The sequence below is a fragment of the Erythrolamprus reginae genome, chromosome Z, assembly GCF_031021105.1.
Source record: "Erythrolamprus reginae isolate rEryReg1 chromosome Z, rEryReg1.hap1, whole genome shotgun sequence".
Classification (NCBI taxonomy): Eukaryota; Metazoa; Chordata; class Lepidosauria; order Squamata; family Dipsadidae; genus Erythrolamprus; species Erythrolamprus reginae.
In genome coordinates, this window is record NC_091963.1 from 143,489,007 (window position 1) to 143,512,571 (window position 23,565).

The 23,565-nt window shown below is 42.1% G+C and overlaps 1 protein-coding gene across 3 annotated transcripts in view; it reads left to right on the forward strand.

Annotated features, from left to right (window-relative positions):
* Window positions 1-23,565, forward strand: part of RPGRIP1 (RPGR interacting protein 1) — a 63,146-nt gene that overhangs the window by 36,177 nt on the left and 3,404 nt on the right. For all 3 annotated transcript variants that reach the window (XM_070727614.1, XM_070727615.1, XM_070727616.1), the window contains 11 exons: window positions 241-414; window positions 2,059-2,176; window positions 5,556-6,002; window positions 7,465-7,634; window positions 9,574-9,910; window positions 11,707-11,873; window positions 14,058-14,189; window positions 16,046-16,169; window positions 18,861-18,946; window positions 20,757-20,952; window positions 21,822-21,906. In XM_070727614.1, the coding sequence (XP_070583715.1) occupies window positions 241-414; window positions 2,059-2,176; window positions 5,556-6,002; window positions 7,465-7,634; window positions 9,574-9,910; window positions 11,707-11,873; window positions 14,058-14,189; window positions 16,046-16,169; window positions 18,861-18,946; window positions 20,757-20,952; window positions 21,822-21,906 (2,036 nt within the window). The remainder of the gene's footprint in view (window positions 1-240; window positions 415-2,058; window positions 2,177-5,555; window positions 6,003-7,464; window positions 7,635-9,573; window positions 9,911-11,706; window positions 11,874-14,057; window positions 14,190-16,045; window positions 16,170-18,860; window positions 18,947-20,756; window positions 20,953-21,821; window positions 21,907-23,565) is intronic.

Consider the following 23,565-nt stretch of genomic DNA (forward strand, 5'->3'; position numbering starts at 1 on the left):
TCTCATTTCTTCCCCTCTCCTTCCTTCCTTCCTTCCTTCCTTCCTTCCTTCTCCCCTTCCTTCCTCTTTCCTTTTCTCCCTTCCACCCTGTTCCTTCCTTTCTTCCTCCTTCCTTCCTCTCTCTCTCCCCCTTCCTCTCTCCTTCTCCCCTGCTACTTCCTTCCACCTCCCTCTCTCCCTCCCTCCCTCCCTCCTTCCTTCCTTCCTTCCTTCCTTCCTTCCTTCCTTCCTTCCTTCCAGAGCCTATCAGCAGAAGTTCCAGAAAAAGATGAGGAAAAGATTGACATCTTCATCCAGGACAGCCTAAAGCGACAACTTCACGAGGCTGAGGCTGCACACGCAGAGACAGTGTTCGAACTGGAGAAGACACGCAACATGGTCATTTTGCAGCATCGCATCAATCGGGATTATCAGGTGCGACCAAAATCTATCCAATGCCTAAGATGGGGGAACCTTGAGGATAAAGCATTACATGCAAAATAAAATATGACACGAGCAGCAAAGTTGTTCTAAGTGTATATTTACAAGTTTCAAGTTAGATGAACAACGTTCCGTCTGAGGTTAAGCTTGGATAGAAATCCAATTTTGCACATTTGCATTTCAGTTGAATATACATAAGCCTTATTGACTAACACTTAGGATGCGGAAAGTCCATGATATCAACAATTCTCATTTCTTAGAAGGCCCGCTCCACATCTGATATCTTCCCTGGCCAATGACCAGGTCAGCTGGAAGGATAATAATTGTCCGAGGACACCAGCTGGTGAATTAATGCAATTCTACAAATAGAAACATAGAAACATAGAAGTCTGACGGCAGAAAAAGACCTCATGGTCCATCTAGTCTGCCCTTATACTATTTCCTGTATTTTATCTTACAATGGATATATGTTTATCCCAGGCATGTTTAAATTCAGTTACTGTGGATTTACCAACCACGTCTGCTGGAAATTTGTTCCAAGGATCTACTACTCTTTCAGTAAAATAATATTTTCTCATGTTGCCTTTGATCTTTCCCCCAACTAACTTCAGATTGTGCCCCCTTGTTCTTGTATTCACTTTCCTATTAAAAACACTTCCCTCCTGAACCTTATTTAACCCTTTAACATATTTAAATGTTTCGATCATGTCCCCCCTTTTCCTTCTGTCCTCCAGACTATACAGATTGAGTTCATGAAGTCTTTCCTGATACGTTTTATGCTTAAGACCTTCCACCATTCTTGTAGCCCGTCTTTGGACCCGTTCAATTTTGTCAATATCTTTTTGTAGGTGAGGTCTCCAGAACTGAACACAGTATTCCAAATGTGGTCTCACCAGCGCTCTATATAAGGGGCTCACAATCTCCATCTTCCTGCTTGTTATACCTCTAGCTATGCAGCCAAGCATCCTACTTGCTTTTCCTACCGCCCGACCACACTGCTCACCCATTTTGAGACTGTCAGAAATCACTACCCCTAAATCCTTCTCTTCTGAAGTTTTTGCTAACACAGAACTGCCAATGCAATACTCAGATTGAGGATTCCTTTTCCCCAAGTGCATTATTTTACATTTGGAAACATTAAACTGCAGTTTCCATTGCTTTGACCATTTATCTAGTAAAGCTAAATCATTTACCATATTACAGACCCCTCCAGGAATATCAACCCTATTGCACACTTTAGAGTCATTGGCAAATAGGCAAACCTTCCCTACCAAACCTTCCCCTATGTCACTCACAAACATATTAAAAAGAATAGGACCCAAATAGTCAACAAGTCAAATGATGAAGTTGGTATGAGTTGTAGTCAAATGTAGTATTCATCCTGTTTGCACCAGTTTGGATGAACTGGTAGTAGCGATCTGCAAGTTGGCCTATTTGGGCAAATTTTGAAGCTGTGTGCAAGCATGCAAGCTGTTCACACAAGAAAAGCACATGTGCAGAAGGTCGTGCGCATGCAGAGAGGAGGCGCATGTTAGCAAAGCTAGCGCACGCACGCTAATATTTGCGAACCACTAGGGAAAGTAAGTGAATACCATCCCTATTTGTAGTTGAGCTTCTTGAATGCTCTTTTGGTTGGAGGTGGAGCTGGAGAAGGTGCTGACACTGTCCAGACAGGAGAAACAAGAACACGAGGACCAGCAAAAGCAGATGGACCAACTTCTGGACTTGCGCAATGCCCGTATTCATCAGCTGGAAGGTATGTGCATTTTTCTTCCACTGCTCATATTTTAGGAATTCGACAGTTCAAGACGGAATGAAAACAATGTCCCAAAGGTGCTTTTTTTCAGGAGGCAAAAAGACTTTCTTATTTTTTTTGTTTTGAAGAAAAATATCAATCTGTTTTTGGCTGACAGTCCAAGTACGGCATGGATATTTTCATTAGTTTACCAAGAGTCAAACTCCACTGGAAGGGGAATTGCCTTGAGAGGTTATTATTATTATTATTATTATTATTATTATTACTATTATTATTATTATTATTATTATTATTATTATTATTATTATTATTATGTCAATACAACACAGCAAACGAGATCACTATGCCGGATTTCGTATTTCATCACCAATCAGGCGCTTCCCAAGCACCTAGGACTGCGTGATGTAGCGGCGAATTATGTGTGCCGATCCCAGTAAAGCGGCCTTTTGCAATTGACAGATGGAGATTTTGTCAATTCTGATGGTTTTCAAATGTCCGCTGAGATCCTTTACAACTGCGCCCAGTGTGCCAAGTACCACTGGGACCACTTCCACTGGCTTATGACAGAGTTGTTGCAGCTCGATTTTTAGATCTTCGTATTTCACTAATTTCTCTAGCTGCTCCTCCTCAATTCTGCTGTCCCCTGGGATTGCGATGTCGATGATCCATACTTTCTTTTTCTTCACAATCAGGATGTCTGGTGTGTTATGCTTCAGAATTCGGTCTGTCTGAAGTCGGAAGTCCCACAGTAGTTTTGCTTGCTCATTTTCAACCACTTTTTGGGGCTTATGATCCCACCAGTTCTTTTCCACTGGTAAATGGTAGTTCCAGCACAAGTTGTTGTTGTTATTGTTATTGTTGTTGTTGTTGTTGTTGTTGTTATTATTATTATTATTATTATTATTATTATTATTATTATTATTATTATTATTATTTAGATTTGTATGCCGCCTTTCTCCGAAGACTTGGGGCAGTTCACAGGGTGATGCATAGGAGACAACAACTGAAGGATTATTAAAAGAGAAAATAAGGCCATCTGTGGTTGGGTGGGGCTGCTGTAATTAGTGCTACAGATAAAAGTGCAGCGTGCTGGTTTAGCCTCATGGCAGTTTATCTGATTCATTGTTTCATCAAGATTGTGGTTTTTGTGCTGTTCAAGATTGTGTGTGGAGTCTCTGGACTTTAGAATTGGACTCAATTTCCCAGTTATTGGGTGAGCAATTGGACTGCATTTAACCTGTGCCTTGTGTGTACCAGAAAATCCCTTTGACATTTAAAAAGGGAGCGGTTTCTGTTTTTCTGTTTATAAAAACTTTTGGGTTTTCCTTTTATCGTGTGGTGTGTGTCTTCCTGGACTAATTACTGTGTAATTACGGGCGGTTGTTGCAGGCAGCAATAAAATTTTGTTTTCTCTGTTCATTGACGTAATAAATGCAAAATACTATCGTATTTTTATACATAGCCTAAAAGTAAAAAACAATATACAGTATACAATATATGGAGGGTTTTGTGGCTCCTGGTATTTTCTTTTTTGTGAGAAATGGGTCCAAATGGCTCTTTGAGTGTTTAAGGTTGCTGACTCCTCCTGTCCTAATCAATGTGATGATCCAGAAGTACTAGCTTGTCTGTGGATTGTTGCCTTGACTTTATGGAACCAACTCCCCCCTGAGGTCTGTATTGCCCCCACCCTGCTGACTTTCCATAAGGCCATGAAGACCTGGCTATTCCAGCAGGTCTGGAGGCCCTCAAACAACCCTAAAACAACTACAAGCTTGTCCACGTGTCCGAATGGGTTTGAATGATTAGTATGTATGCAATTAAATTTTCTTAGTTTTAATTACGATTTTAGGAATTAGTTTTTTTCCTTGACTTCTTTTTATTATTGCTGTTAATTGTAATTTTTTATATTGTTCTAAGCCGCCCTGAGTCCTTCGAGATTGGGGGGCATAGAAGTCTAGATAGATAGATAGATAGATAGATAGATAGATAGAGAGAGAGAGAGAGAGAGAGAGAGAGAGAGAGAGAGAGAGAGAGAGATAGGTAGGCGATAGGTAGGTAGGTAGGTAGATGATAGATAGGTAGGTAGGTATTAGATAGGTAGGTAGGCGATAGGTAGGTAGGTAGGTAGGTAGATGATAGATAGATAGATAGATAGATAGATAGATAGATAGATAGATAGATAGATAGATAGATAGATAGATAGATAGATAGATACCGGTAGATAGATAGATAAACAAACAAACTAAAAGAGAAGAAAATGGAGAATAAAAGGAGGTAAACCCAGGTGACAAAATTAGATTTTGAGGAGGCAGCATTAGATTAGCAGTATATACCTAGAATAAAGAGTTATATACAAAACAATGAGTTTAGAAGGGACATCGATAATTAAAAGATGCATGGGAATATGTTATCAAGTTATTAAATATAAGATGAATTATGATTAGAATCACTAAGGGAAAGGTCAAGGGGGAGAAAGGAAGTAGAAAGGGAAGGAAGAAGAGAAGGAGTGAAGTAGCAGGAGGAAGAGAAGGAGAAAGTAGGTAGACGGAGGAGATAGAGATAGGGGAGGAAAAACAGACTGATAAATAGATGCAAAAATAGGATATTGATTAATGATAGATTGCATAAAAATTATATTATACAGTGATCCCTCGATTATCGCGAGGGTTCCGTTCCAAGACCCCTCGCGATAATCGATTTTTCGCGATGTAGGGTTGCGGAAGTAAAAACACCATCTGCACACGCGCACCCTTTTTTCCATGGCCGTGCATGCGCAGATGGTGAAGTTTGCGTGGGCGGCGGGGAAACCCCGATCTTCGTCTGCTCGCTGCTGCTGCGGCCGCCCAGCAGCTGATCTGCTCGGCGGCAGCAGCGAGGAGCCGAATCGGGCTTTCCCCTTTGCGTGGGCGGCGGGGAAACCCCGATCTTCGTCTGCTCGCTGCTGCTGCGGCCGCCCAGCAGCGAGCAGACGAAGATCAGGGTTTCCCCGCTGCCCACGCAAAGGGGAAACCCCGGCTCCTCGCTGATGCCCCCGCTCGCCCGCCCACCCGCCCGCCAGCAAGAGTGGGAGAGATAGAGAAAGAGAGAGAAGGAAAGAAAGAGATGAGAGAGGGAGGAAGAGAGTGTGAGAGAGGAAGAAGCAAGATAGAGAAAGAGAGAGAGAAAGAAAGATGAGAAAGGAAGGAAGAGAGTGACGTCATCGGGTGGGAAAAATCGCGATATAGCGTTTCGCGAAGATCGAGATCGCGAAAATCGAGGGATCACTGTATATGCATAGGTGTATACATGAAAACGGTGGAGAAACAAAATTGCTTAAGTCAGTTAAATATAGGTGAATGTTTGTTGGGAGTTCTAAGTTTTTTTGTGTCTCTTCTCCCAGAGAAGTTGAAAGGTGTGGCATATGGAACAAGAATTGTCCGGCTACCCGACAATGACGTTGACGATGAAGGAGTCCCTAGCAAAGTTCTGAAATTGCAACATGGAGAGAACCTCTTTGAGTTGCACATCTTTGGGGCAGTCCTTTCGGCCGAGGCCGTCCAACTTCTGGGAGACCCTGAACTTCTCACCTTTTGCACCTATGCCTTCTATGACTTTGAGACCCAATGCACGCCTCTGGCCCAGGGCGTTCGGCCCCACTATAACTTCACTTCCCAATACGTGGTCCGGATTGACCCTTTCTTCATGCAATACTTGCAAGGGGCCACTTCTCGCCTGGACCTCCACCTGGCCTCTGCTGTTGACCACACTACCCTGGCCTCCTGCTGGTTGCATTTTGGCCAAGTGCTGAACAGGGAAGAACAAGTTCTTTGCACAGCAATCTTGCATGGTAAGAAAAATGATTATGATCCCAAGTCTCCCATCAGTTGGTCTTGACTGACATATGAACAGAATAGAATGGGATGCGATGCGATGTGATGGAATAGAAAATAGAATTTAAACTTAATATTAACCGCTCCAAACGTGACTGTAAAAAAAATGACTTCAGTAACCAAGTTGTCGAAGTGTGGAACTCATTACCGGACTCCATAGTGTCATCCCCAAACCCCCAACAATTTACCCTTAGATTATCTATGGTTGACCTATCCAGATTCCTAAGAGGTCAGTCAGTAAGGGGCGAGTACAAGTGCACTAGAGTGCCTTCCGTCCCCTGTCCTATTGCTCTCCTATATCTCCTATTCCTTTCTTCTATTCCTATATCTCTTCTTCTAGTTTTTTCTTAATATTAGATTTGTGTCTGTACAATATTGTTTTATCGCTTGTTGTGAGCCGCCCCGAGTCTTCGGAGAGGGGCGGCATACAAATCTAATAAATTATTATTATTAATTATTATTCTTTCATTGATATGTTCTATTACTATATCTTCTTTTCTATTCTTTCTTAGATACATTTTACTATGAGTATCTCCTCTATAACCTTCATTATGCATTTTACTGTGTGTGTTTATATATATATATATACCCACTAAAACCCTCATTGTGTATTGGACAAAATAAATAAATAAATAAATACATACATACATACATACATACATACATACATACATACATACATAAATACATAAATAAATAAATAAATAAATAAATAAATAAATAGAATAGAATAGAATAGAAAATATAAAGTAGAGCAGAGCAGATTAGTAGAATAGAGAAGAATAGAGTAGAAGTAAAGTAGGGTGGGATGGGATGGGAGGGGATAAGATAGAGTAGAGTAGAATAAGAACAGAAGAGAAGTATAGAATAGGATAAGATGGGATGGGATAGAAAATATAATAGAACAGAACAGAATAGAACAAGAACGGAAGTAGAGTAGAATGGGATGAGATGGGATGGGATGGAATAGACCTATGGCAATGTCATTTTCCCCACCCCCTTTCATATTGACCCAAATGCATTCCAGTAATTTTCATTATTGTTGTGCTCTACTTCTGTAGAGATCTAGTTTTTCTTATATATAGTGCAACTCCGCCTCCTCTTTTATTTGGTCTATTTCTTTTAAACAATTTAAATCCCTCTAATTGTATAGTCCATTTGTTATCTTTTTCGGTTCTTTCTCTTCTCTTCTGCTGCCCTCTTTTTGTTTTTCTTGTTCCTTTTCCTCCCCTCTCCCTCCCCTCCTTCTCCTTCCTCTTCTTCTTCCTCCTCCTCCTTCTCATTTGTTGTTGTTCTTGTTATATTTGTTGTTGTTATTGTTGTCATTGTTATCACCATCATCATCATCATCCAACTTTTACCTTATCCATCCAAAACATGGCTTTCTTCCCAATTACTTTCCTACCCTTATCTTTCCAGGTCCCAAGGGCGAAGATTATGGCCGTTTGGAATACGGGTTGAAACTTCATTTTCCATTCAAACAGATCTCGCAGCTGCCTCGCCATCAAAGTCAAACCCTGACACCTCTCTCTGCCGGAACAGGAACTCCGGTTGTAGCCGCACAGAACTGGCAACAACACAGCAATAGAGTAAGGGAAAAAGAGTTTGGTCTACTAAGATCTCTTGGTTTGTATGCTAAAAATTAGGATCAAATAAGCCAGAAAGCAAAATCCCAACCCAATAGACAGCCATTAGTGGAAAGTCCATTCATCATTCTGCCAAAAATCTGACTATGAAAAACTATTTTTAAAAGTTTTCAAGTTCTCCAAGAACCGTATATAGTAACATTTCTCAACCTTGCCAATTTAAGACACATGAACTTCAACTGCATTGATTGCTGATTAGTTTCCAGACACAATTCAAAGTGTTGGTAATGACCTGGAGTGTGCATAAGCGCACTAGCGTGCCTTCCGTCCCCTGTCCAGTCCTATTGTCTCTCCTATATTCTCTTCTATCCCTATATCTTTTCTCCTATTCTCTCATTGATATATGAGTCCATCCTTCTTAAAGTGACCAAGGTTGAGAAACATGACCCTAAAGCAACTTTACAGCATCTCCTATTGACATGATACAAGTAGGTCTTAATTAATGCTGTTTGCGGATCCCCCCGAAATGGTTGAATTGCCCAAAGTTGCGCTGTCCTCAATTTATGACCCTTGGTTCAGTGATCGTTCGAAGTTATGGGTATTGGAATTATTGCACAGTTTCCATCCACAGAAAACAACAATAGCAATAGCACTTATATGCTGCTTTACCATACTTTAGAGCCCTCTCTGCGCAGTTTACAGAGTCAGTATATTGCCCCCAACAATCTGGATCCTCATTTTACCCATTTCAGAAGGATGGAAGGATGAGTCAATCTTGAGCCTGGTGAGATTCGAACTGCAAAATTGCAGTCAGTGGCAGTCAGCAGAAGTAGCCTGCAGTACTGTACTCTAACCACTGCACCACCATGGCCTCCAATGCTGCCTCTCTTCGTCCCTCTGTTGTTATCCTTTAGTATTCAAAAGCCTATTCCTTCCATAGATCCAATTCAGCTCACCGACGGGCTAAAAAAATCCGTACAGGATATTATTTTTCTGTTCAGAGTCAGAAACCCACTTATTAAAATCTGCAGCAAGAAATGGATATTATTTATTTATTTATTTTTGTCCAATACACAATGAGGGTTTTAGTGGTATATATACACATAGTAAAATACATGATGAAGGTTATAGAGGAGATACTCATAGTAAAATATATCTATGAAAAAATAGAAAATAAGATATAGTAATAGAACATATCAATGAAAGAATAGCAGAAGAGATATAGGAATAGAAGAAAGGTATAGGAGATATAGGAGAGCAATAGGATAGGGGACGGAAGGCACTCTAGTGCACTTGTACTCGCCCCTTACTGACCTCTTAGGAATCTGGATAGGTCAACTGTGGATAATCTAAGGGTAAAGTGTTGGGGGTTTGGGGATGACACTACGGAGTCCGGTAATGAGTTCCACGCTTCGACAACTCGGTTACTGAAGTCATATTTTTTACAGTCAAGTTTGGAGCGGTTAATATTAAGCTTGAATCTGTTGTGTGCTCTTGTGTTGTTGTGGTTGAAGCTGAAGTAGTCGCCGACAGGCAGGACGTTGCACCATATGATCTTGCGGGCAATACTTAGATCTTGTTTAAGGTGTCTTAGTTCTAGGCTTTCTAGGCCCAGGATTGAAAGTCTAGTCTCGTAGGGTATTCTGTTTCGAGTGGAGGAGTGAAGGGCTCTTCTGGTGAAGTATCTTTGGACATTTTCAAGGGTGTTAATGTCTGAGATGCGATATGGGTTCCAAACAGATGAGCTGTATTCAAGGATGGGTCTGGCAAAAGTTTTGTAAGCTCTGGTAAGTAGTGTGAGATTGCCAGGGCAGAAGCTACGTAGGATTAGGTTTACAACTTTTGTCAGACATGAATAAATTGTCAGACATGAATAAATTGTGAACTGGACAACTGCCACTGCTCCCCTGATGCATCATCACTACTCCTTTTCCCCCCTTAGAAGACCGAAGCGGGAAGCCGAAATGAGCTGTACATCCAGATCAGGAGCTGTACCAATTTGAGAAGCCGTTGGATTGGCTCACAGCCCAGCCCCTATGCCATGTACCAATTCTTCACCTTCCCGGATCACGACACACCCATCACCCCGTCCAGCAACCACCCCAACTTTGAAGATGTGAAGACCTTTGCTCTGTACACCACTCCTGAGCTGCACCATTATTTACTTGTGGAAAGTTTGTGGGTCTATGTGTTTGACGACGAGGAAGAGGAACCTGGAAGCTATTTGGGCAAGGCCCAGATCCCACTGGTGCCGTTAGCACATGGGCATAGCATCAAAGGTGAGAGCAACCAAAGAGGCTACGTAAATTTAGCTTTCCAGAAACTTTTTCTGTACTAAACCCTTCTGGATCTAGGACAGGGGTGTCAAACTCAAGGCCTGTGGGCAAGATCTGGTTTTTATAATGGAACTGGAAAAGGTGCAAAAAAGGGCAACATGATTGATCAAGGAAATGGAGCATCTCCTTTATGAAACCAGGTTGCATTGCCTTGGTCTCTTCAGCCTTGAAAGACGGTGTTTAAGAGGTGACTTGATTGAAGTGTATAAAATCATGCATCAGATAGAAAAGGTGGATAGAGAAAAATTATTTTCTATCTTATAAAAGAAATAGTAAAGCAAGAGATAGAAAAAAATCCCGAATTTTATCTACTGGGCATAACTAAACAGAAATACAAGAAATATATTCTTTATTTAGTTATTCATATTTTGACTGCGGCTAGGATAGTATATGCGCAAAATTGGAAAGGGGAAAATATTCCCAAAGAGGAAGAGGTTCTTAAGACAATATTAGATTGCACAGAGATGGATATGATGACAAGACAGTTAAACAACCAAGAGGAATCAGAATTTTATGTGATTTGGAATAAGGTGTATATATGGATAAACAAAAAGAAAAATTAAATGCAAAATTTATGTGAGAATTGCAGATATATCGCATTGACTTACCTTCTCTTTTTATCTTGTTTATATATGAAGTTTTTTTTTAATATAAGGTTGAATAAAATTTCTTCCTTTCATTTAAATTAATATGTGAACTTAAGATATTAACAATGTATTCTTTTTTCTGTAAAGAAATTTGACTTCTATGATAAGAGGGGGAATTGCAACCCCAATTTCATGTTAAATGTTTGTTTGTTTGTTAATTTTTATGAAAATCAATAAAGTTTACCAAAAAAAAAAAGAGAGAAAAATTATTTTCTCTATCACACAATGCTAGGATGAGGGGGCATTCCTAGGTAAGCTCATAGGTAAGAAAGTGAGGAAAAATAAAGGGAAACATTTCTTCAGCCAGAGAGTCAGCCTGGATAGCTTCAAGGCAGGATTAGACAGATTCATGGATGCCAAGTGTATCGGTGGTTATTGAAACAGGTGTCCATGTGCCACCTCTATGTTGGTTGAGGCAGGCAGGGTTCCCTTGAGTACCATTTGTTAGGGGTCAAGGGAAAGGGAGGGGTTTGCCTTCTCTTTCTGCTCAAGATCCCCATGTACAACTGGTGGGCCACTGTGTGACACAGAATGCTGGAGTCGATGGGCTTTGGCCTAATTCAGCATGGCTCTTCTTAATGTTCTTATGTTCTATATTCCTCTCTGGATATAACTACAAATTCTGGGAAGGATATAAGCCATACAGATGCCTTGAGCAGTTACCCTGATCCAGACCTTGTCAAAGACCCAGCACCAGTGGTCAACATATTATTAGTGGACATAGAATCATCCAATAAAGTGTCAGCAAAAGAAGTTGCTGAACAAATACAGAAGGACAGTATATTAATGCAATGACTGGATATTGAGGGGATGGCAACAGGACACACTTCCAGAAGAATTTTGGACTTTTAAAAACAAACAAACAAACGGAACTCTTGGTTATTAATGGTTGCTTGCTCTGGGGAGAAAGGGTAATCACCAAATAAACTAAGGAAACACTGCACAAGGGCTCCAGGCAGGTTCACTTCAGAGTTGACAGCAAGTTTAGGACATCTGTAGGCTTTACCACTTCCAAAACTGAAATGCCTGCTGCCCTGGTTCAGATGTTTTTCCAGATCCAAATGTTGTCTTCCTCCCCCCTCCTCTCTCCAGGAGATTTTGACCTCATGGACCCGTCGGGAAAGCCCAATGGCTCCATCCACCTCATCCTAGAATGGAAGGCCCTTTATTTACCTCCTGAAGATGTTCGCTACAAGGCCATCCAAACACCTTCCTTGGAGAAGCAGATTGCTGATGAGCAAAGCTTTTTGCACAGACAGGTATGGCAAATATCCATAACTCAGCTGTAGGGTGAGGATGGTAGTTCATTAGCTGAGCTTGTGGGTTGCTTTCCAAACGTTTCCTTACCAGGCTAGGTTGTAGTTCCACTGAAGATGTTACCTATCCTGGGAACTCACTGTAACCCACAAGCTCGTAGAACAAATTTCTACCTTTACCGCTATGGAATAGAGTGGAGAATTCACCCCCAATGGTGGTACCAACCTATGGAAAAGTGAAAAATAGCATTTAGACTTATATACTGCTTCATAGTGCTTTTACAGCCCTCTCTAAAGGTTTACAGAGTCAGCCTATTGCCCCAACAATCTGGGTCTTTATTTTACCCACCTCGGAAGGACGGAAGACTGAGTCAACCTTGAGTCAGTTGATCAGGATTGAACTGCTGGCAGTGGACAGAGTTAGCCTACAATGCTGCATTCTAACCAGGGGCTGGCAATAGGACTTATTATTATTATTATTATTATTATTATTATTATTATTATTATTTAGATTTTTATGCCGCCCCTCTCCGCAGACTCGGGGCGGCTCACAACAATAATAAAAACAATGTACAGAGAACAAATCTAATATTTAAAAATATCTAAAACCCATTATTTAAAAGAATATACTGTACAACACAAGCATACCATGCATAAAACTATATAGGCCTGGGGGAGATGTCTCAATTCCCCCATGCCTGACGGCAGAGGTGGGTTTTAAGGTGTTTGCAAAAGACTTTGATATATATACCACATTATGGTGCTTTACAGCCCTCTCTAAGCAGTTTACAGAGTCACCCTATTGCTCCCAACAATTTGGGTCCTCATTTTCCCACCACGGAAGGATGGAAGGATGGGTCAACCTTGAGCCTTGTGAGAATCGAAGTGCCGAACTGAAGGCAGCAGCCGGCAATCAGCAGAAGCAGCCTGCAGGAGTGCACTCTCTAACCACTGAGTCACTGCATCTCAATGGTTAGAATACCATACATGTGATTCTCAACTTCCAACAGTCTACTTAGTGACTGCTCAAAGTTACAACAGCACTGGAAAAATGTGATTTATGACTTATTTTCACACTTACGACCATTGCAGCATCTCCAGAGCTGCACGATCAAAATTCAGACGCTTGGCAATTGGTTCATATTGATGATAGTTGCAGTATCCTGGGATCATTAGGGAACCATCTTTCAACTGTGGCGAGGGGGACGTTTGCACAGGTTCGCCTGGTGCACCAGTTGTGGCCCTATTTGGACCGGGGGTCGTTGCTCACAGTCGCTCATGCCCTCAACACCTCGAGGTTCCACTACTGTAACGCTCTCTACATGGGGCTACCTTTGAAGAGTATTCGGAAACTTCAGATCGTGCAGAATGCAGCTGTGAGAGCAATCATGGTCTTCCCTAGGTATGCCCATGTTACATCAACACTCCACAGTCTGCATTGGTTGCCGATCAGTTTCCAGTCACAATTCAAAGTGTTGGTTATGACCTATAAAGCCCTTCATGGCACTGGACCAGAATATCTCCGAGACCGCCTTCTGCCGCATGAATCCCAGCGACCGGTTAGGTCCCACAGAATTGGTCTTCTCTGGGTCCCGTCGACTAAACAATGCCGTCTGGTGGGACCCAGGGGAAGAGCCTTCTCTGTGGCGGCTCCAACTCTCTGGAATCAGCTCCCCTGGGAGATTAGGACTGCCCCCACCCTCCTTGCCTTTCGTAAACATCTCTGTCGTCAAGCTTGGGGAAACTGAGACACTTTCCCCTTGCCTATGTAGTTTATGTGCATAATATGACTGTATGTATGCTTTTATATACTGTACTGGGGTTTCTCTTTTAGATTTTTATATGTATAATTGTTATCTTAGATTCTAATTATTAGATTTGTCATTATGTATAGTTTTTATCACTGTTGTGAGCTGCCCCGAGTCTGTGGAGAGGGACGGCATACAAATCTAATTAATAACAATAACAATAACAATGACAATAACAATAATAATAATGTGACCAACTTTTGAGAACTTGAAGTCAGTGAGGAATCCAGGTTTTGAATGTCATAAATAATTTCATAAAGCCTGCCTGAGACTATTTGGGGGATAAAAAAAACTACCTGCCTATGCCGATTGTTTGTGCAATTGCAAGAGAAAGAACTATGATTTTTAATTGTCTTGTCCCCTGAAACATCTCTTCCAGATGACTGAAAAACACCTTCAGAAAAGCAAAAGGGTGAAAAATGAAGTGGAGCTCCATTCTGCCCAAGTGATTCCAACACGAGACCTCAAGAGGAGAAGGACGAAGAAGAAAGTGGTTACAACTATCCCCAAGGTAAGTGATTAGAGATCGTGCTGGTATAGTACTTAAACCGGGGGACCCTGAGTTGTTGTCCTGCCTTAGGCACGGAAGCTGCTTAAGTGACTTTGAGCCAATCACCAGCAGATTGGGAGTTCTAGTCCCACTTTAGGCATGGAAGCTGGTTGATTGGATGATTTTGGGCCAATGATCAGGAGACTGGGAGTTCCAGTCCTGCCTTAAGTATGAAAGCTGACTGGTGACTTTGAGCCTGTGCCCAGGAGACACACCTTAGGCAGGAAAGATACGGGCGACTTTGGACCAATGATCAGGAGACTGGGAGTCCCAGTACTGCTTTATGCATAATCACCAGGAGACTGAGAGTTCTAGTCTTACCTTAGGCATGAAAGCTGGCTGGGTGACTTTGGGCCAATGACCAGTGTTCTGGACTCTGGTTAGAACTTTGGTTAATTGGAAATAAAGCTTACTGAATGCAGAGATTTATAAAGTATAAACACCATCTTTATTTCTTCTCTCCTCTGTTATCACACTGTGTTACATACAAGCAAATTCTTTCATCTCATTTCTTCATGATAAAAGCACAAAAACATCCCTCCAGCACTCCTCCCTTATCTTAAGATTTATGGCTAGGCAACTTTAGTTCAAAGCAATAAAAGCCACTGTTAAAATACCCAGAAAAGACTTAGCTTACTTTGTAGCCGCATCATGGCACGTCCATTGAATTTATTGCAACATTGAAAACTCCCCCTTCTTCTCCGCTGGCACGTGGACGTGATGAATTAATCACTTAAGTAATTAGCCCATTCCTCCCCTTAATATTTCTTCCCTGACATTTGTTCTCTCCATCTCTGCAATCGTCTGAAATGCGGATTTAACCATCTATTATCTGTCTCTTCTTCACTGGAGTCTGGGCTCATAGTAACATCCTGTGGCTGGCCTCCCCCCTGTTCTGCCACCTGTAAACCAGGACCTGCCACTAATTCATAAACACTATCTGAATCAGAATCTGCAAAATCTTCAAAATGTTCCAACTGACCAGGAGTATATACAACAACCAGGAGATTGGGAGTTCTAGTACCGCTTTAGGCATGAAAGCTGACTGAGTGACTTTGCACCAATCAAAGTGCTTTGGAGAATAATTTGATCCTCTGCTCTTAATGGGAGCTCCTCAAATATTGGAGTACTGCTATCATATCCCCCCATCCAGAGCCACATTGGTGAAAATATGAGCTCAGATCCAGCACACATTTATGCACCAGCCTTCTGAACCTAGTGGGAGTCGTAAAACAAGCTGTTTCCAGCCTCTAGGGCAGTGTTTCCCAACCTTGGCCACTTGAAGATATCTGGACTTCAACTCCCAGAATTCCCCAGCCAGCATTTGCTGGCTGGGAATTTCTGGGAGTTGAAGTCCAGATATCTTCAAGTGGCCAAGGTTGGGAAACACTGCTCTAGAGGGGGTAAAGAAGGCCTGTTTTTTTGCTCTTCCCAAGTTCCAGAGATTTTTAAGAGCATGGGGAAAATGAAAATGAACTTCTCCATCCCCTGGAGGCCCTCCAGAGGCCAGAAATTGTCCATTTCAAGTTGGCAAATGGACCGTTTCTGGCCTCCGAAGAACCTTGAGTGGGGGAGGCTGTTTTCGTCCTCCTCTGACTCTTGGAAAGGCTCTGAAGTCTAGGAAGAGCTAAAAATGGGCATGTCATCATGTGCCCGGAGCGGGGGGGATCACATGCACATACGTGCCCCCCCGCATGGAATTATAGGTGTGGGCACATGCTCCCCTCCTTTCGGCACACAAACTAAAAAAGGTTCGCCATCACTGTCCTAAAGTGATGGCCCATTTTATGCGCAAACTGGCTTTTATACCTGGGCAGATGGAGGTGGAAGAGAGGATAGAGGAGGAAGAAGAAACAATGAATGTGGAAGAGACAGCAAAAGTGGACGAACACCGAGAACTGGACGAAGAATCGATTCTGGAGTCTGTGCAGAAGGAAACTGGTAAACTGTCACAGCTCATAATGTTGTTGAAGGACAAAACCTACACCAGCGTTTTTCAACCTTAGCAAGTCTAAGATGGGTGGACTTCAGTTACCAGGATTCTCCAGTCATCGGGCTGGCTGAGGAATTCTGGGAGTTGAAGTTCTGGGAGTTGCTAAGCTTGAAAAACACTGACCCAGATGTTGAATTGGTGCAGGAAAACATAACATCCTCTTGACAATTACATATAATACATCAGGGTAAGAGAGAGTGAACTTTTAGATACTCTAATATATTAATCCCTGTTCAGTCTAGGCTCGGCAGTGGTGAATAAAAAGCCACATACACAAGGTCTCAATTTTAAGAGCTATATTATTTACAAATAGTCCCAGTATTTAATTATCTTATACATTTTCTAGTCCATTCTGGCAGTGTTCCTGAGCTAATGGCTGCCAGAGCTGCACCTTCGGAAACTAACCAACCCAACCAGCCAGCCACAGACCAATAGATATGAAGTTGAAGTCTTCAATGAAACACAGCAGCAGTAGGAAGTCTTGGAAAATATATTTACTTCTTATTTACACTACTATCTGTATTCTACCTTACTATACACACACCACACTAGTATCTCACTAGTATATCACCACTATCCTTACAACTATCTCAATTACAATAACTCCCAGGAACCAAAAGACCAATACAATAGTACCTTTAGATACGAGCTGCTCCACATGCGAGTATTCCAAGTTACGAGCCACAACGGGAGCGAAATTTCTTTTTGACACCCAAGCTCAAATTCGGGATACGAGCCGAGCTTCCACTAGGTGGTGGAAGAATCCTTGCTTCTGGTTATCTCGGAGGGGAAAAACAAAGTCTAAAGCCATTTGTTCCAGATACGAGTTGTTCGACATACGAGCTCCGTTCTGGAACGAATTAAACTCGTATCTAGAGGTACTACTGTACAGCAATACAACAGGAACATCAGCGAGCATCAGAGATCAGCGACATCAGAGAACAGAGATCAGAAGCTCTTACATATTTATATATTTATCACCCAATTAGTTTGCTGCATGCTTAATTAACTCAGAATGACTCAGCATTCTCTTCGTAGTCCTTCCTTCTGCATTGGGATATTACCTCAGGATATTGCTTAATCCCGACAATGGCCTCTGAGATAAGATCAATCTGAGCTGCATTCCACAGACTCAATTAATTCTCCTTTGAAGTGTTTCTGGTTTTCAAAGACCCTTATTTTGCTGAGATGCTGATTACATGGGTGCAGAGCTGGTTTTAAACCAGAAGTACTCATTTTTCTCCAGAGTTCTGACACGGCCATGATCACGAACATTGTTTACCACACTCACTTCCCCTTAGGCAGTCCCTTATATACTGACAAGGTGTGGCCAAGTGTCCCATAGATCTATTAATGCCAAGAACCCCTTCTTTTCAGATACTCATGTCTAGACCATGTCCTCTGGACCCTCACATCTAACAGGGTGTCCTGCTCCTAATTCCACATCGTCCTCTAACTTACTTACTTACTTACTTACTTACTTACTTACTTACTTACTTACTTACTTACTTACTTATTGGATTCGTATGCCGCCCCTCTCCGTGGACTCCGTGGACTTTAACCCCATAACTAGAAGTGCTACTGTCTCTGGCTGACACCCAGTCTCTAACTCTCACTCTCAGACTTGGGTGACAAGAATACTGGCCTGCGATGCCAGTACTCATTTGTCTCTTGATCCTCAAAATCCATGATCAGCTGATTTTACATTAGCTTCATAGGGAGCTTCATCACTGGAAACTTTGAAGAAGAAACTAGATTGCCATTTGTCAGAAATGGTTTAAGGCAGGGGTGCGCAGGTAAAGCACATGTACGGCTGTGTGCATGTGTGGAGGTGGCACTCACATTTGCAACTTGGTAGGGAAGGTAAATGGATACCACTCCTGTATCGTACCCATAGCCCAGAAAATATCTTTTGATCTCTACAAGAAAACGAATGACACATGGTGGGCTTGTTTCAACACTGGGGATTGGAATCTCACCTTACAACAGGCCAATTTTATTTATTTATTTATTTATTTATTTATTTTGTCCAATACACAATGAGGGTTTTAGTGGGTATATATCTATATACACATAGTAAAATACATAATGAGGGTTATAGAGGAGATACTCATAGTAAAATATATCTAAGAAAGAATAGAAAAGAAGATATAGGAATAAAACATATCAATGAAAGAATAGAAGAAGAGATATAGGAATAGAAGAAAGGTATAGGAGATATAGGGGAGAGCAAGAGGACAGGGGATGGAAGACACTCTAGTGCACTTGTACTCGCCCCTTACTGACCTCTTAGGAATCTGGATAGGTCAACCATAGATAATCTAAGGGTAAATTGTTGGGGGTTTGGGGATGACACTATTGAGTCTGGTAATGAGTTCCACGCTTCGACAACTCGGTTACTGAAGTCATATTTTTTACAGTCAAGTTTGGAGCGGTTAATATTAAGTTTAAATCTGTTGTGTGCTCTTGTGTTGTTGTGGTTGAATTTAAGGGAACTAAGAACAGGGACCTAGTTTTTCAGACAATAAACTAGTTTAGTTAGTTTGTGTGTATGCTCCTTTTTCCTGCTTGTCCTTGAAGCAGCCTCTTCACTTTGTTTAATGGGTGCTACAATTTTGGTTCTTCTTTCTTACCTGCAGATGGGGAGCAAGAGACGAGTGAAGCTCAGAGTACAGAAAGTGACGAAGTGGTGGTGGGGTTACCCACACACGGGTATCATGATCTGGTGAGTAGCTATCACATTGTTCCAGGAGGAAAAAATATTCTTATGCAGATTGCTTGCAAAATATGATAGACAGACATGGTTTACACACGGGGTCAAAATGTGATTGGAGACAGAGAGCCGGTTTGGTCTAGTGCAGGGGGTCAAACTCGATTTCACTGAGGGCAGCATCAGGTGTGAGATTATTTTACTGAAAGAGTAGTACAGTGATCCCTCGATTTTCGCGGGGGTTGCGTTCCCAGACTGCCCCCGAAAGTCGAATTTCTGCGAAGTAGAGATGCAGAAGTAAAAACACAATTTTTGGCTATGGACAGCCAAAAACTACCCCCGCACACCCTTTTCCAAGGCCGCACAAGGAGCCGGGCTTGAATTGGGGGCGGAGAGCGATGAAAGTGAAGAGGCCGGCAAAGATTGTTTTGAATGTCGGCCGCCCCCCGCCCCCCTAGTGCCTACGGCCCCCTCGCCGCTACCCCCCCCACCCGCCTGATCCGCCCCTCTCACTGGCTTTCTTGGGACACGGGTCCTCCTGCAGCAGCGCTGGCGGCTACGGCTTCTCGTCCTCCTCATTCAGCCGCTCGCCACTCTGAGCGCTTTGAGAATGCCCACCCTACCCCTCTCGCAGTCCCTTAGCTGAGAGCGCTTTCGTCCCAGCTGTCAGCGAGGGGGCTGCAGGAGAGGTGGAGCAGGCGTTCTCACAGAGAGAGAGCAACAGACACAGCGAGATAGAAAGGAGAGAGGGAGAGAGAGAGGGAGAAAGAGAGAGCGAGAGAGCAAGAGAGGGTATAAGTATAGTATAAGAGCAGACTAGCTGGACCATGAGGTCTTTTTCTGCTGTCAATCTTCTATGTTTCTATGACCTTGGGGGGGGCAGGTGGGCATGACCAGCACAATGCCACTCATTCATGCCCAGAGTGCCTGTGGTGGCCCAAGCACTCTGTCAGCAAAAATGGGGTTCCAAGCTCCATTTTCATGTACGACAGCCTCCTGCAACCTTTTGCCAGTGAAAATGGAGCTCCGGAGGGCTGGCCATGGCCTTTGTGAGCCATGTTTTTCGCTGTGGCGGCCCTCCCAAGCTCCATTTTCACTGGCAGAGGAACCACTGGCCAGTCCTTCACTGTTTCCAGGGTGGTCCCGCGGGCCAGATCTAAGCACCCTGCAGACCAGATCCAGCCTCCGGGCTTTGAGTTTGACATACCTGGTCTACTGGTTAAGGCACTGGACTAGAACCTAGGTGATTGTGTGTTTTAATCCCTCCTTAGGCATGAAAGCCAGCTAGGTGTCTTTGAGCCAATGACCAGCAGACTGGGAGTTATGGTCCCAACTTAGGGATGAAAGCTGGCAGGATGACTTTAGGCCAGTGACCAGCAGACTGGGAGTTCTAGTCTCTCCCCAGGCACGAAAGACAGCTACGTGTCTTTGAGCCAATGACCAGCAGACTGGGAGTTGTGGTCCCAACTTAGGGATGAAAGCTGGCAGTATGACTATAGGCCAGTGACCAGCAGACTGGGAGTTCTAGTCTCTCCCCAGGCAAGGCAGCTAGGTGTCTTTGAGCCAATGACCAACAGACTGGGAGTTCTGGTCCCACTTTAGGCATGAAAGCCAGCTGGGTGACTTTGGGCCAATGACCAAAGACTGACTTAGCTGCTATGTTTATTTATTGACTAATTTTGTTACCATTGGCTCTACCAGTTTCATGAATATTATAACAGACCTGGAGAACATTTTCTTGTCAAGGAAACCATCAGCCTCAAAGTTGGACCCCACAGTTCAATCCTGAGCTACAAACATTCTCTTCTATCTTTTCCACCCTCAGGAACCTTCAGAGTGGATTCGAGTGGAGATCATTTCCCTTAGCCTCTTACCTGAAAGCTGGCCTGCGGCCGATGAGACCATCCAGCAACTCTATGTTGAATTCCACTTCCCTGGAGTTCCTCTGCAGGAAACGGAGACCGCTTTCTCTTTGCGGAAACCCAGGGGGACCCAGGAAATCTATTTTCACTTCAGCAAGGGTAAGCTCACATACACTGTTCCCTGTTTTGTTTTTAATTTGCTAAGGAAGAAAACAGAGGAGAAAAGTAGATTTCTGTAACTTGAATACTCTCCGGGTGTTAGGACCGTATTGGCTTAGGTGGGTGGACATTGTAAATATTATGCAGAGGATTAGCCCCTTCCATAGGCAGTGAAGGGCTACCAATTTTTTTACTACCACACTGTGGACGTGGCTTATGCAGGACGCCCTGCATTTTCTTTCAGCATCTTTCAGTGCAAATTGGGTGCTCTGGGGTGGAGCTCCATTTTCGCTACCCCACTGCATTCCTCCACATTCGGGGAGTAGCCCATCCCTGCCCATAGGACGTAAAAGGGGAGCAGTGTTTCCCAACCTTGGCAACTTGAAGATATTTGGACTTCAACTCCCAGAATTCCCCAGCTGGCTGGGGAATTCTGGTACTTGAAGTCCAAATATCTTCAAGTTGCCAAGGTTGGGAAACAGTGGTCTAGGTCATGGTTATCCCAAAGGTGCTTTTTAAAGGAGGCAGCTGGACTTTCTAGTCTTTTGTTGTTGTTGTTGTTGAAGTCTTTTCACTTCTCACCCAAAAAGCTTCTTCTTGAGCGGAGGAAGCTTCTTGGATGTGAAGCGAAACCTCTTCAAAGAAAACCCCAAAAGTCCAGTTGCCTCTTGGAAGAAAAAGCACAATGTTTTGCTTCTTGTCCAGGAAGGGAACTGAAATGGTATCAAGGGAGAAAAAAAATCCCACACACATCCAACAAAATCCAGTTACATTTTGGAAAAAGCACCTTTGGGACAACCATGACCTGGATAATTTGAGACTCTCCATGCATACCAGAATAAAATACTTGCTGAATTCTTTTGTTGCAGTGATCAAACTGGACACCGATCCCAGAAGTTTTCAGAGGCAAATGTTATTTTTCATGCTTGCGGCCGAGGACCCTGAATGGAACAAGTGAGTGTCAGAGCTGTTCTTTCCCTAAAAAGTTGTTATCATCATCTTCTTCATCATCATAATCATAATTTCAACAATATAACACAGCAAATGAAATCACAATGCTGGATTTCATATTTCATCACCAGTCGGGCGCTCCCCAAGCACCTAGGACTGCGTGATGTAGCAGTAAATTATGTGTGCTGACCCCAATAAAGTGGCCTTTTGCAATTGACAGGTGGAGATTTTGTCAATTCTGATAGTTTTCAAATGTCCGATGAGATCCTTTGGCACTGTGCCCAGCGTGCCAATGACCAGTCCGACCACTTTCACTAGCTTATGCCAGAGTTGCTGCAGTTCGATTTTCAGATCTTCATTTTTTAAAAATTATTATTATTATTATTATTATTATTATTATTATTATTGTTGTTGTTGTTGTTATTATTATCATCATCATCATCATCATCATCAAAAATCAGTAATACACAGCAAACGAGATTGATATGCTGGATTTTGTATCACAACATCACAAATCGAACACTTCCCAGGCGTCTAGGACTGTGTGATGAATTTTTTTTCCCAGGTATAAAATTTTTCTTTATTTTTGTTTCAATATACAATAAATAATAATAATAATAATAATAATAATAATAATAATAATAATAATAATAATTTATTAGATTTGTATGCCGCCCCTCTCCGCAACATGAGCAATAAAAAACACAGAATCAATGCTTAAAATAATAATTAATAATATTTCTTAGAGATGTTAAACATTCAGAGAGAGAAAAAAGCACTAATAATACTTTCAATATGTACTTTTAATCCTCTTCTTTGCTAAGTTAATTAAAATTAACCACATATAAGATATATTTCATCTACAAATAACAATATTATAAAATCCAGTACCTTATATTCCCTTTTTCTATTTATAATAAAACATAAACAGCTTAACATCTTAACTCAATCTCTAATTTAATCCTTTCATTAATCCAATGCTGCCATCAGTCCTTATTTCGTCATCTGGGTCTTTAATAAATTAAAATTAAATCATCATGTATTTCTTCAAAAGTAAGTAAAAGAAAATACTTCTCGGTTATTTTGAATTTCCAACCATTCATAAAACTTTCCCCAAATCTTATAGTAATCACACTCCTCTTTAAGTTTTAAAGTAAGCCTATTCATTTCAGCACAGTCTAAAATCTTACATAATATTTCTCTTTCGTCTGTGTGATGAATTTTTGAATGATCCAAGTTCGGTGGCCTGTTGCAACTGACAGGTGTCAATGTTTATTGTTTTCAAATGCTGGCTGAGGTCTTTTGGCACAGCATCCAATGTGCCAATTACTACCGGGACCACCTGTACTGGTTTATGTCGGAGTCGTCGTAGTTCAATTTTAAGATCATGATATTGGCTAAGTTTTTCCTATTGCTTTTTATCACCATCATCATCATTAACAATGAGTTGAAGGGATGTTGGAGGTCTTCTAGTCCAACCTCCTGCTTAGGCAGGAAACCCTTCACCACTTCAGACAAATGGTTATCCAATCTCTTTTTTAAAACTTCCAGTATTGGAGCAGCCACAACATCTTTAGGCAAACTGTTCCATGGATTAAATGTTCTAACTGCTAGGAATTTTTTTCCTTACTTCTAAGTTGCTTCTCTCCTTGTTTAGTTTCC